This window comes from Macaca thibetana, chromosome 9, assembly GCF_024542745.1.
Source record: "Macaca thibetana thibetana isolate TM-01 chromosome 9, ASM2454274v1, whole genome shotgun sequence".
Classification (NCBI taxonomy): Eukaryota; Metazoa; Chordata; class Mammalia; order Primates; family Cercopithecidae; genus Macaca; species Macaca thibetana.
In genome coordinates this window covers 34,555,975-34,570,112 of record NC_065586.1, presented here as the reverse complement: position 1 = coordinate 34,570,112, position 14,138 = coordinate 34,555,975, and the positions used below count along the sequence as shown (strand labels likewise).

The following is a 14,138-nucleotide window of genomic DNA, read 5'->3' as shown; positions in this document are numbered from 1 at the left end:
GGCTGACTGCAAGCTCTGCCTCCTGGGTTCAAGCAATTCTACAACATCAGCCGCCCAAGTAGCTGGGCTTACAGGTTTCTGCCACCCCGCCTGGCTAAATTTTTGTATTTTTTGTAGAGATGGGGTTTCACCATGTTCGCCAGGCTGGTCTTGATGGAGTCTTGAACTCCTGACCTAACGTGATCTGCCCGCCTCGGCCTCCCAAAGTGCTGAGATGACAGGCGTGAGCCACTGTGCCTGGCCAACTCCTGAACTTTCCATGGGGGGGTCAGTTTTATCTTCTACATTTTATGACTCACACAGGTGTTTGCAAAAATACCATTAGCTGAAAGTGGAAAGTTCGGTGGTGGGTATTTTGCTTCTAGGAGGCCAAAACATCAGAGCGACACACCATGGATCAGGATTCTGAAAAGGAATCTCTCCCAGACATTTATGGAGAGTTAAGAGCAGTACCTTTGTCAGCACGGGATTCCTGCCTTCTATTTTTTTTTTTTTTTGAGACCGAGTCTCACTCTGTTGCCCAGGCTGGAGAGCAGTGGGGTGATCTCGGCTCACTGCAACCTCCACCTCCTGGGTTCAACTGATTCTCTCATTTCAGCCTCCCAAATAGCTGGGATTACAGGCATGCACCACCACACCCAGCTAATTTCTTTTCTTTTCTTTTTTTTTTTGCATTTTTAGTAGAGATGGGTTTTCACCTTGTTGGCCAGACTGGTCTCAAACTCCTGACCTCAAGTGATCCACCCGCCTCGGCTTCCCAAAGTACTGGGATTGCAGGCCAGAGTCACCGTGCTTGGTCAGGAGTCCTGCCTTTTAATACCACCTGCCTTACGGGGTCGTTGTCTGGGTTCAAAGAGAGAACGTGAAAAGGTATTGTAGGGAGGCCAGGTGGACTACTTGTTAGCTGTACTGTCCCTTTGTTTTTACCAGGAGTGTTTGCCAGTGATTAAGGCTCACTAGAATAAGTTTTTCTAAATTGTTTTATGTCGTCCTCATTAGAACTTCACTACATGTGGGAAATCATGTGGCAAAACTATCTCCCTTTAAAAAAAAGTCACCAAGGAAGCCTCCTTCTGCAATTTAAGAAATAAAATCCCAGTGACATTGATTTGGATGCTCCAAATATGTCCATAATGGAAGAGCTTTTCCAGGTTTTGGTTTGGGCCCCCCAGACCAAAACTTTGACACATAATACAAGGTCTGTAAGTCTGTTTTCCTATCTGTAATTTGGGATTGTCATCTTTGTAGGGTGTCATGGAGATTAAGTGATTCACTGTAGACAATGCCCCTGTCATGTAATAGATTCTGTCAGTATTAGATCTTTTTCTTTCTCTTCTAGTTTCAAACATAGATTAGGCAAAATTATAATGGCTATTTCACAAAATCAGCTTGATTCTTATTTATGATATCAAGTGTTGTTTTTCCAGGTTATCTGTTAAAGGGCTACTTTTTTTATTTTTCTAAAAGTGCTTTAGAAATTCCAGTGTTAGTATGTATGCATCATTTAGCTAACAATGAAGATCTAAAGATCACCCAGCAGTTTAAGCTGATTCTTTTACAGGCCAAGGAGAATTGTGTTTGTCTAGCTGTCTTAGCGGTGTGGGACTTTCTACTTGTTACTTCCTAAAATAATTGCAGCTGCAACACTGCTACTTCAAAGGAAATTACATAAAGTTTATTTGCTGTATTTATGTTAAAAGCCATCACTTACACATTTTTCATTAAAAATACTTTTAAAATTTGGAAAGGATAAAAGTATAAAATGTAAATACTGTTTGTATTAATAAAATACAGAGATGTTTTAAAGGCCTTTAGTGTTTATTAACTAGTAGTAGTTCTGAGAATACCCTGGAGCTCAAAGAGATAATCTGTGTTATAAAATAAGTAGGAAAGTTGACATTTTTGTGACTTCTCTAATCCTTATTATATAGGCCTCTATAATTCATGTGCCCATAACACTTCTTAAGATGTGATTTTGGGCATCTGAAGATGGTGATTTTGGGCAGCTAAATCAGCAATAAAGGAACACAGAACATCTTTTGCTTAGGTAGGTAGTTGTAAGGGTTGACAGATTGATGCAACTTTTAATACTTTAGTTCAGCTGAAGGTACCCACTGCCAATCACCTGAAGACTTCACCCAGGAGTTGACCTATTTATCATACTAAATAGGGAGTGGTGTCTTGAAGGCTCATTCACATTCTGGGCTTGGCAGGCAGTGCGATGAAGTCAGACTTGCAGTTATCAACACCCTGGCTTTGTATTCAAGAGGACTACCTCCTCTCATCCATCTTTTTCATACCACAGTATTGAAAGTTGTTTTCATCTTTGAGGACCTTAAACATCTCATTAATTAAAGGAATGCTTCTTCCCTATCCCCATATGTATTTAGGGAAGTCGCTAAGCAGTGATTGAAGTAATAAAGCTTATCTAGTGGCATAGCACTCTTATTTTGACTCTGATCCCTTCCTGTATTTATTTGTAAACGTTTTTTCACGTGAGTGCATTTGAGATTCCAAGTTTTACTTTCCTACAGGACGTGAAAAAGACCCAGCAGCATGGGAGATTGGAACGTATTTATGTGCGTCTGTCTCTTGCCTTCACACTTTCCCTTTGTTTTTGTGCTTTGCTAATGAAAGTGATGAATGGTGCTTTCAAAAACTTTCCAGAATACTCAAGTGTTTTATAACAAAATTGCAGAGAAATAATTGGGAGAATTTTCGACAGATCTTAGTGTGTTTTAGTAGGGGGGAATTTTAGTCTGAGGCAGAAGAGTTTTGGCCCTGCATTGTTTCTTTACCCATGAGAAGTGAAGCTGCTTTCTTTTTTTTTTTTTTTTTTTTTTTTTTTGAGACGGAGTCTCGCTGTGTCACCCAGGCTGGGGTGCAGTGGCGCGATCTCGGCTCACTGCAAGCTCCGCCTCCCAGGTTTACGCCATTCTCCTGCCTCAGCCTCCGAGTAGCTGGGACTACAGGCGCCCGCCACCACGCCCGGCTAGTTTTTTGTATTTTTAGTAGAGACGGGGTTTCACCATGTTAGCCAGGATGGTCTCGATCTCCTGACTTCGTGATCCACCCGCCTCGGCCTCCCAAAGTACTGGGATTACAGGCTTGAGCCACCGCGCCCGGCCGAAGCTGCTTTCTTTATAGATTCCGGGGGATGGTATTTTCAGCTCAGTCTCTGCTTTTGGTGTTAGAAAGCTTTCTAGGTCAGGACTCAAGATCGAAAGCTCTTGCATAAGAGGTGCTTTTATCAGGGGCATTATTTATCTGCCTATTAGTTGGGGAGGTTGTTGGGAAGGTTCCATTTTAACAACAGTGAAACCTGTCACTTTTTTTCAGTCCTAACTTATTGTGAAGGAGTTTCAGACAGCAAGGAGGAGATTCAGGAGACAGTGGTGTCAGAAAATGGTAGTATTACCTTTATTATTTTTTATTTTTTTGAGATGGAGTCTCGCTCTGTCACCCAGGCTGGAGTGCAGTGGCACAGTCTTGGCTCACTGCAACCTCCGTCTTCCAGGTTCAAGCAATTCTCCTGCCTCAGCCTCCTGAGTAGCTGGGATTACAGGTGCCCACCACCACGCCTGGCTAATTTTTTATATTTTTAGTAGAGATGGGGTTTCACCATGTTGGCCAGGCTGGTCTTGAACTCCTGACCTCAGGTGATTTGCCTGCCTTGGCCTCCCAAAGTGCTGGGATTTTCAGGCGTGAGCCACCGTGCCTGGCCAGTATTACCATTATTATCAAGAGTAACGGTAAGCACTCATAGCACATGTTGTATCAGGCCCTATATGCTAGGCTCAGTGCTTTATGTGTATATATTAATCTCATGGAGTTGGATATTGGTGTAATCCAGAGTTTACAGATGAGTAAGCTTGGGCTAGCGAGGATAAGAAACCTTTTTTTTTTGGGGGGGGGGGAAGTTGCACAACTGAGGGTCTTGCTCTGTCACCCAGACTGGAGTGCAGTGGCATGATCATGGCTCACTGCAGCCTCAACCTCCTGGGCTCGAGCATTCTTCCTGCCTCAGCTTCCCGAGTAGCTGGGACTACAGGTGTGTACCACCTATGCCTAGTTAATTTATTTTTGTTTGTAGAGTTGGAGTCTCACTGTATTGCCCAGGCTGGTCTTGAACTTCTGGGCTCAAGTGATATTCCTGCCTCAGCTTCACAAGTAGCTGCGACTACAGGCATGTGCCACCACACTTGACTAACATTTCTTTTTTCTGTAGAGATGAGGTTTTACCTTTCTGCACAAGCTGATCTTGAACTTCTCGGCTCAAGTGACCCTTCCACTTTGGCTGCCCAAAGTGCTGGGATCGCAAGTGTCAGCTACCACACCCAGCCGGCTTGGCCGCCTTTGGCAGACTCTAACTTCAGAGCCTGCACAGTGAATCGCTATACCATGACAAACTGATGTGCATTTTAGGATGCTGCAATTCTATAAGAAAGAGTAAGTGATCCTGCGGGAGAAGAACAGAATTTTTTCCTGAGTTGGATATGCTTGAATGGCTTATGGGTTCAGGGAAGAAGTACACCTTTGGGATCACCTTCAGGCTGGTGAGGGTAAAAAAGGCTCATGGTCTATGGGCCAGTGGCATTGGCATCTCTTGGGAACTTGCTGGAAATGTACAATCTCGGGGCCCATTCTACACATCTCTGTATAGGAATCTGTATTGAGGCCGGGCATGGTGGCTCCCGCTTGTAATTCCAGCACTTTGGGAGGCCGAGGCGGGTGGATCACCTGAGGTCAGGAGTTCGAGATCAGTCTGGCCAACATGGTGAAACTCCGTCTCTACTAAAAATACAAAAATTAGCTGGGTGTGGTGGCAGGCGCCTGTAGTCCCAGCTACTTGGGAGGCTGAGGCAGGAGAATCGCTTGATCCTGGGAGGTGGAGGTTGCAGTGAGCTGAGATCACGCCACTGCACTTCAGCCTGAGTGACATCCCCAGTTGGTGCTAGAGCAGCTGCTCTTAACCTTGGCAACAAAGCTGTTAGAACGCTGATACCTAAGCTCCATATAAACCAAGGGGGTGAGGTCTCTGGGTCAGGGTTGGAGATTGGTGTTTCTGTAAAGCTCTTCAGGTGGTTGTCTGTGCAGCGAGGGTGGAGGACTCCTGGCCCAGGCCAACCTCCAGACCCTTTGGAGTTGTTGCCTTATGTGATTTGCAGCCCTGCTCGCCTTTGGACTGTGCATGGAAATTTCCAAAACACAAGTTGAGAGGATCAGCCGGCATGCCCAAGGGTTGGTCACTGGTGTGACAGTGGATCAGCGTGTGTGTATATGTGTGTGTGTGTGTGTGTGTGTGTGTGTGTGTGTGTTTGTAGATGGAGTCTCATTCTGTTCCCCAGTCTGGAGTGCATTGATGCCATCTTAGCTCACTGCAACCTCTGCCTCCTGGGTTCTAGTGATTCTCCTGCCTCAATTTCCCGAATAGCTGGGATTACAGGCACCCACCACCATGTCTGGTTAATTTTTTCTTTTTTTTAGTAGAGACGGGGTTTCACCGTGTTGGTCAGGGTGGTCTTGACTCCTGACCTCAGGTGATCCACCTGCCTCAGCCTCCCAAAGTGCTGGAATTACAGTTGTGAGCCACCGTGCCCAGTGTTTTTTTCTTTTCTTTTCTTTCTTCTTCTCCTCCTCCTTTCTTCTCATTTCTTCTTCTCCTTCTCCTTCTCCTACTCCTCCTTCTTCATGGGACAGGGTTTTGTGCTTGCTGTGTTCTCCAGGTTGGAGTACAGTGGTGCCATCAGTAGCTCACTGCAGCCTCAAACTGCTGGGCTTAAGTGATCCTCCTGCCTCAGCCTCCTGAGTAGCTAGGACTACAGGTACATGCTACCATGCTCAGCTCATTAAGCGTTTTTTTTTTTTTTTTTTCTTTTTGTAGAGATGGGCTCTTGCTATGTTGCCCAGTCTGTTCTTGAACTTTTGGTCTCAAGTAATCCTCTTGCCTCAGCCTCCCATAGCGCTGCGGTTACAGGGGTGAGCTACTATACCCAGTCTGTATATTTTCTTTGTGTCTTTGTGTGTGTGTTTTCTTTTTTGAGACCGAGTCTTGAGCTGTTGCCCAGGCTGCATATGTTTTCATTTTTGACTTGTGAAGTCATTCAATTCTCCTCCCTGTTAATTTTGTTGAGTTTTATTTGTAGAAACAGCAGACAACACACATGCAACGTCATCCTTAGGTTTTAGTTGCTGACTCTAAATGATGTCTAGTCCAATAACCACTTCTACTAAACAGAAATGGGTTAAGGAAGGGCAGTGAGAGACAGCACAGGGGAGTTGTAATGAGATGGAGAAGGAAAGGCCAGCTTGAGTAAAATATATGAGTTATCCTATGAGCCAGGTTATGTCCTCTGGGTGTTTGTATATAAAGAAACAGGTCAACTCTGGTATTTGGTTTTGGGTAAAGCAGAGATGAGGGCTTCTGAGTGGCGGACAGAATACTTCTCTTGCAAGAGTTGTTTTTCAAGCTTGTTTGTGGATATGCATCCATTTTTGTTGCGTGGAATAGCAGTATTAGAGAAGACTGTTGGCACACTTTCACAGAGTAGGTAGGGGATTCCTTTTCTACATGTTTATACTTTACTTTGGCCAGGTGTGGTGGCTCATTCCTGTAATCCCAGCACACTGGGAGACTGAATTGGGAGGATTGCTTGAGGCCAGGAGTTGAGACCAGCCTGGGCAACATAATGAGACCCTGTTTTTACAAAGAATAAACATAAATTAGCCAGGCGGGATGGCATGCACCTGTAGTCTCAGCTACTTGGGAGGCTGAGGTGGGAGAATCGCTTGAGCCCAAGAGTTCAAGGATGCAGTCAGTTATGGTTGTGCCCCTGCACTCCAGCCTGGGTGACAGAGGAAGACCTTGTCAACCACTTACTCAGCTCCTTGAACAGTCCCACTGAACAAGTACCCTGATGATACCAGATTGCCGGTGGCCTGGCTGTTGTTGGCAAATATAAGCTCCTGGCTGTGCTGCCTCATGAACCTAACCATGGGTCTGACAATTTGTATGTCCGTGGAATTATTTTATTTTATTTATTTTATTTTTTTGAGATGGAATCTCACCCTGCTAGCCAGGCTGGAGTGCAGTGGCACGATCTCAGCTTGCGGCAACCTCCATCTCCTGGGTTCAAGCGATTCTCCTGCCTCAGCCTCCCGAGTAGCTGGGATTACAGGCATGCGTCACCACACCTGGCTAATTTTTGTATTTTTAGTAGAGATGGGGTTTTGCCATTTTGGCCAGGCTGGCCTTGAACTCCTAATCTCAGATGATCCACTTGCCTCGGCCTCCCAAAGTGCTGGGATTACAAGCGTGAACCACTGCATCTGGCCAGGAAATAATTTCTTCAAGGGTACTTTCAGGACAGCTCTTTGAAATAGTATTTTAAAATGTTTTCTTCAAATCTACTGCAACTGTGGGAACTGACTAGTACTGAATTTTATAGACCTGATAGAAATTACTCTAAATAATGTGTCTGATAGTAATGTCCATGTAAGAATTTTAAAAATAATATTCAACAGTTTCAAATAGCACTTAACCCCAAGTTGATAGTAAAACTGTTTTTTGAACACTAGTTTATATTTAGGTGTTGCTGCATAACCAACCCAAAACTTAATGGCTTAAATAACGATTTAATTATATCTCATGATTTTGTGGGCCTTGAATTTGGGCAGGGCTCAGCTGGGTTATTCTTCTGCGCCACTTGGGGTTACTTGCATGTGTTTTTGATGACCTGGCCTGGAAAGTCCTAGATGGCTCCATTCATATGTCTGGTGTTTGGTGGGGGTAACTAACTAGAATATTGGGCTCAGCTGGGACTTTTTTGTTTTGTTTTGTTTTCAGGTTCATAGTTTATTGTACAAATTGAATTATCACATGATGAGTTGACATTAGCTTTTCTGTGGAACTTGGATTAGCGTGGGAATTTAACAGATGAGGCGCAGTTTAGAACCCATGTATACTGCTTTCACAGCTGGAGTTTTTAAAGACCTTAGCTTGAAGTGTAAGATCATGAAAGCCATGTTTCTATATGTCAATTCATCCAACCTGTGTGAGTATGATAGTTGACTTATTTATTTTTATTTTTATTTTTATTTTTTATTTATTTATTTATTTTTTTTGTTGAGACGGAGTCTCGCTCTGTCGCCCGGGCTGGAGTGCAGTGGCCGGATCTCAGCTCACTGCAAGCTCCGCCTCCCGGGTTTACGCCATTCTCCTGCCTCAGCCTCCCGTGTAGCTGGGACTACAGGCGCCCGCCACCTCGCCCGGCTAATTTTTTGTATTTTTAGTAGAGACGGGGTTTCACCGTGTTAGCCAGGATGGTCTCGATCTCCTGACCTCGTGATCCGCCCGTCTCGGCCTCCCAAAGTGCTAGGATTACAGGCTTGAGCCACTGCGCCCGGCCGACTTATTTATTTTTTGAGACAGGGTCTTGCTTTGTTGCTCAGGCTGGAGTACAGTGGTGCAGTCAGCTCACTACAGCCTCAAAATGCTGGGCTCAAGTGATTTCTCCCACCTCTCAGCCTCCCGAGTAGCAGGGACTACAGATGCGTGCCACCATGCCTGGCTAATTTTTAAATTTATGTAGAGACAGGGTCATACTATGTTGCCCAGGCTGGTCACGAATTCCTGGGCTTAAGTGAGGCTCCTCCCTTGGCCTCTCAAAGTGCTGGGATTATAGGCATGAACTACCATGCTCAGCCTGAAATACTTTTTTACTACCAGTGAACTGGAATTGGGCATCACCTTCTGGACCTGCCATGATTTTAATCTTGCCAAAGCCATAGTCAGTCCTACAGCCAGTGTCCTCCAGGGTATGCAACCCTCAGCTGGGACTTGTTGACTGGAGCACCTGCATGTGGTGTCTCCAGCATAGAGGCCTCCGGATGGTTGGACTTCTTGTACTGTGGCTCAGGGCTCCTAGACAGTGCCCCAAGAGTCAGGAAGAAGCAGCTGTCACTCTTTCAAGTTTTAGACCTGGAAGACAGCACAACTTTATTGTCCCTGTATTCTATTTGCCAAATTAGTCAATAAGCCTGCCTAGATTCAGGGCAGGGCACGCAGACTCCACTTGTCAGTGTGAGGAGTGTCCAAGGCCTTGTGGTCATCTTTATTCTGCCGTAGATATGTGTGTGTGCATATGCGTGTGTATTACATGTAACATCAAACATTTTTTTTTAGTTATGTGTCATGTTTCAAAGTCATCTTTTTCTTGATCTGGGCAAGGGCAATAAAATGTATGTCCTGAACTTTTGAAGCTGACACACTTAAGAAGTAGTTTGTGTTCATAGTTCTTGAGCCCAAAGATCTAACATTTTTCCTAGGCTATGTGGTAGAAAGAGATAATGATAATAACATCTTAGGTTTATGTGACATCTTCTAAGAGGTTCAAAGTGGTGGTTCCACTCATTTCTTTATGGGAATATACTGTGAAGTCCATAAGCCATAGTACCCCCAAGTTCATACGCAGAGGTGGGAATGCAGTAATTTCATCATTCTACTAACAAACAGCATTCAGAGGGCAGTTCTTGTAGTGATCTGTTTACTGACAGAACTTCTGTGAATCAGCCACCCCGCTGGTTGTGGGAGCATCTCTTTGTTCTTACGGGAAATTAAATGGAGTTTTCAAGTATAATTCAACCATATGTTGAGTTTGCTTACCTCTGCTCTTTAGAGCTTATCCTTTGAATAAGATGCAAGTCCACTGTAAATGTGGTATTACCTAAATTCATTCCGTCTAGCTTAAAATGAGGTACTTTACATCTAATTGATGGTATCAGGCTTTGGGATTAAACAGTTTTTCAGCTACCATTTGTTATGGATTATCTCCTGGTTCATGAATATTGCAGTCTTACGTGAAATGATCCAAATGATCCACCCTTCACGTTTCCCCAGAGTAAATTTTTTTCTATTTTTTTTGAGATGGAGTTTCGCTCTTGTTGCCCAGGCTGGAGTGCAATGGCGTAATCTTGGCTCACTGCAACCTCCATCTCCCAGGTTCAAGTGATTCTCCTGCCTCAGCCTCCCAAGTAGCTGGGATTACAGGCGTATGCCACCAAGCCCAGCTAATTTTGCATTTTTAGTAGAGACGGAGTTTCTCCTTGTTGATCAGGCTGGTCTCAAACTCCTGACCTCAGGTGATCTGACTGCCTTGGTCTCCCAAAGTGCTGGGATTACAGGCATGAGGCACCGTGCCCGGCCTCCCCAGAGTAAACTTTCTAAGGATGGCTTTTACATCCCTGACTAGTACAGAGAACTCCGTGGGTTCTGTGTGGTTTTCTAAGTAGAATTCAAATTTATCAGCCTGAAAACTGACCTCAGACTGTCATTTTCCCTTTATCCACTGCCACGACCCCTTCCTTCCCTCTCCCTGATCATGGCACAACTTGACTGCTGTCCTGGAGTCCTACCACCCTCCAGCTCCCTTGTGTTTGTGTGTTGTCTCTGGCCTGGGATACTCTGTCCCTCCTTTTCCCTCTCCTCTTGGCTCTCCCATTTTTTCATCTGCACTGCTGCCAGAGCTGTGCTTTTTGTTCAGAAAGCTCCTTGTGGCCTCTGGGATGGCCCCCCAGCTCCCCAGGTGGGCTCAAGCCTGTCTGCGCCACCCTGGGCTTCTCAGTGCCATACCGAGTGCCACTGTTGGAGCCCATGCCTGCAGTCCCTGCTGCAGCCCCAGGCACTGCCCAGGCTGTGCCTTCACAGATTCTCCACCCACAACCCAGGGAGATGCAAAAGTAGATTATGTCGAGTTCAAGGTATATAAATAATCACTGTACAAACATGTGCTTTTTGAAAGTAAGTTACCCCGATAATTTTGACTGTGTTATTACATGTTTTATTAGTTGTAAATAATTAAAAGTGGATGAACATTTAAGAGAGACTGAGCTGATACCATCAAGGAGGATTTCTGCAGTCTCTTTCTTTGGGGAGGGTGTTCACCCAGCAGCCTGTAGGCATGAACAGTGCCTGGAGTCCTCTGCTTCCTCCTGCCGAATTTGCTTCCGCACAGGTCACTGTAGAGTTCCTGGGTGCAGGTGCAGCTCCAGGGGGTGGCGACTTGTTCCTAGGTAGACAGAACTGGGGGACATGCATCCTTTTGGGAAAACAGTGTACTTGAGAACTGCAGGGCAGCCACGACTAATGCTGTTATTAAGAAATACTCCTGGCTTTGTGGCGCTGAGTGTTTTTGATCTTTTATAATTAAACATAAGTGAACATTGAGGTATATTTTAGCATTTGCTGTACTCTGCTGAGTAGTTTGTGACGTGTTGATAATGGGAGAATGGGTGCTGCTATAGTAAGGAAAAACAGGGAGCTGGTGCTGGGCGTGGTGTCTGTGCCTGCAGTCCCAGTGCCTTGGGAGGCTGAGGCAGGCACGTGGCTTGAGGCCAGGAGTGTGAGACCTGCCTGGGCAACATAGCCAGACCTTGTACCTTTCTTTCTACAGGGAAGAGCCTGTAGACTCTATTCTGTCTCCACAGGTCTTCTCTCAACCAGCGCTGGGCGGAGCCAGAGAGCTCTGCAAAGAGCACGTGGGTGCACGTCCCAGGCGAGCTAGTGGTGTGCAGGTCCAAGGCAAGCACGTGGGTGCACATCGTGAGGAGGAATGAGGCACATGTCTGGGCAAGCATGTGGGCGCACGTCACGAGGCAAGCACGTGATGCATCCTGGGAGGTGGCCGAGGGAGACTCAGGAGAGGTTGGAGTGGGGTTGAAAAAGCAGGAAGCAGAGAGGGAAGTCCGTGTGTAACAGAAAATTCAGTTTGTAGACCCTTGTGTCAGAGGAGGTGACAGCCACAATTTTGGTTCCCTGGGAAGGGTCTCCGGCAGTTACCTGATTTTTTTTTTTTTTCTTTTTTTTAAAGGAGGCAGGGTCTGGCTCTGTCTCCCTAGCTAGGGTGCAGTGGTGCCATCACAACTCACTGTAGCCTCGACCTCCTGGGCTCCAGTGGTCCTCCTACTTATGCCACTCGAAGTGCTAGGACTACAGTGACTAATTTTTTAATTTTTTTTTTCTAGAGATGGGGTTTTGAACCCCTGGCCTCAGGCAAGTGTCACGGCTGGGCCTCCCAAGGCACTGGGACTCCAGGTGCTCACCACCATGCCTGGCTCTGACGGTTTGAGGCTGTGGGGACCCGGCTCTTTCACTGTCCTTCTTTGCCACGTGTCCTCGCATCTTGTCTCTTCACGTGAGGGCTGAAGCCATGCTTTGGAGGAGCTCAGGAGCTCGTCCTCTTTATCCAGGGCTCAGTGTTGGCTTCTAGCTGGCTTCCTGGGGAGGAGACCCCAGCCTGGTCCCGGGCTTGGTGATGATGCTGCCCACAGTGGGATGCTGGGGAGCTTTGGAGCCTTGGTTTTGTGGCTGCCAGCAGCGTGGTGGAGCATCAAGAGGGAGGTAGGTGATGAGACTCAGGCCAGCGGCTTCTGCCTGGGACTGTCAGGGTTGCTTGCGTTGGCTGCTGGCTTCCTATGGAGCTGCTGCTCGTTGGTGACGGGTGCAGGCGTCAGTGCCTCTCTCTCAGGGCAGTGTAGAATGTTACACAGTGGTAGTTTACTTCTAGCCAGGTTTTGAATGCTCTTACTGGAAACAGTCATATTTCCTGTTGTCTAACTGAATAGGGGATTAAGCAGTTGAGAATACAGTTGGGCTGCCCATGTCTTTTCTTCCAAGTGAGTTATTTTGTATTTTTTAATACTCTCAAATGATCAGTATGTGTGTCTGTGTGTGCGCCCATGCGCGTGTCATGTGTGTGCATCGCCGTGCATGCGTGTACGAGGCTGGGATGGAAGGGATGACCATGACTGACTCTTGGAATTTCCAGGAAAGGCTTAGAATTTATTTTTGGGTCACAGGCCATTTTTCTGGTTTCTTTCAAGCGCTAAATGATTTTTTTATGTAACTTCACAGATTAAAGAAATGCAGTCCGTTTTTGTATGGCTTAGTAAATCTTAAGGAAAAATCCCTACTTACATTAGGATACATTTGCTGGAATATTTACACAAATCTTACAATAAAACTTTTCATCTTTTGAATTTTTTTATCAACTCAGCCCTAACTTATTTATTTCTTTTTTGCTTTGTTTTAAAGGGAATACTCATTCTTTTTTTCCTCTTTCCTGGTACTTCAGCTTCTCATTTGCTTGCAGCCTCTGCATTGCATGAATGCTGGTTTTTCAGCAGTTCTGGCCCTAACAGAAGCATCCCAAGGATAGGAGGATTTCAGTCCCGGCTTGCTAGCCTTATCATAGGGAAAGCAGAGTTGCTAAGATTCCATTCTCTGTCACTTTTAGTTACTCTGCCGTGGCTGCTCAGTGCTGTTCCCAGTGAAATAATTTTAGTGTATTTCTTCCTCTTGTTTCTGCATCAGCGTCATTACTGTGCATGCCTCCCTGGGGATCAGACTGATTGGTAAATTAGTACCAGCAGAAGAAGTAGAAGACAATGTGTGAGCGTGTTTTATTTAAACAAATACACTCTACAATTTATTTTATTGGATTTTGTCCTTTGAGAACACCGTAAGTAATCTCATTACAGTCTAGAAACTGCTTGCTCACCACACTTCCACCTTCGAAAGCACATAAGTCTTTAATAAATGGGGCAATTTCCAGATTCATCAATAATTAACCCAGAGTATGACAAGTTTTATCCCAGCTCAAAGCTTTTCCATGATTCAAACAGTCTGCTCCTGCCACTGAATTGTCTGTATAGTTTCTGGCTCAGCATCCCAGAGCTCAGGATTCTGCCGTGGAGACACTGGTTTGAGCAAGCATATGTTTTCTTGAAAAGAGATTATTTTACTTAATTTATCAGTGTCTTTTTGAGACAAGATGTTCTCTTGAAAAATGTTAAGCTTTAATTGTTTATAATAAAATAAATTCATACTTACTGTAGGAAATGTGGGAAGTACAGATGATTTTAAAGAAGATGGTAAACACCCATATTCTTGCCACCCAGAATAATCTACAAAAGAGCATTTCTTTCATTTCTTTGCAGTCTTTCTGTTTGTGTATATATAATACAAATGCCTTTTTTTTTTTTTTTTGGTAACAGACAGGATCTTGCTCTGTTGCCCAGGTTAGAGTGCAGTGGTGCAATCACAGCTCGTGGTGGACTTGACCTCCTGGGCTCCAGTGATC

General features: G+C 45.2%; 2 protein-coding genes across 24 annotated transcripts in view; one reads left to right on the top strand and one right to left on the bottom strand.

The window, feature by feature from the left end:
- Positions 1–14,138, top strand: part of PARD3 (par-3 family cell polarity regulator) — a 717,622-nt gene that overhangs the window by 11,556 nt on the left and 691,928 nt on the right. The window contains exon 1 of one of the 23 annotated variants that reach the window (XM_050804757.1): positions 4,899–12,397. The exons of the other annotated variants lie outside the window; for them this stretch is intronic. Within the exon in view, the coding sequence (XP_050660714.1) occupies positions 12,332–12,397 (66 nt within the window). The 5' untranslated portion in view covers positions 4,899–12,331. Of the gene's footprint in view, positions 1–4,898; positions 12,398–14,138 lie in introns of those variants that run through there. 23 annotated transcript variants of the gene reach the window in all.
- Positions 1–14,138, bottom strand: part of CCNY (cyclin Y) — an 876,528-nt gene that overhangs the window by 776,540 nt on the left and 85,850 nt on the right. The window lies entirely within an intron of this gene.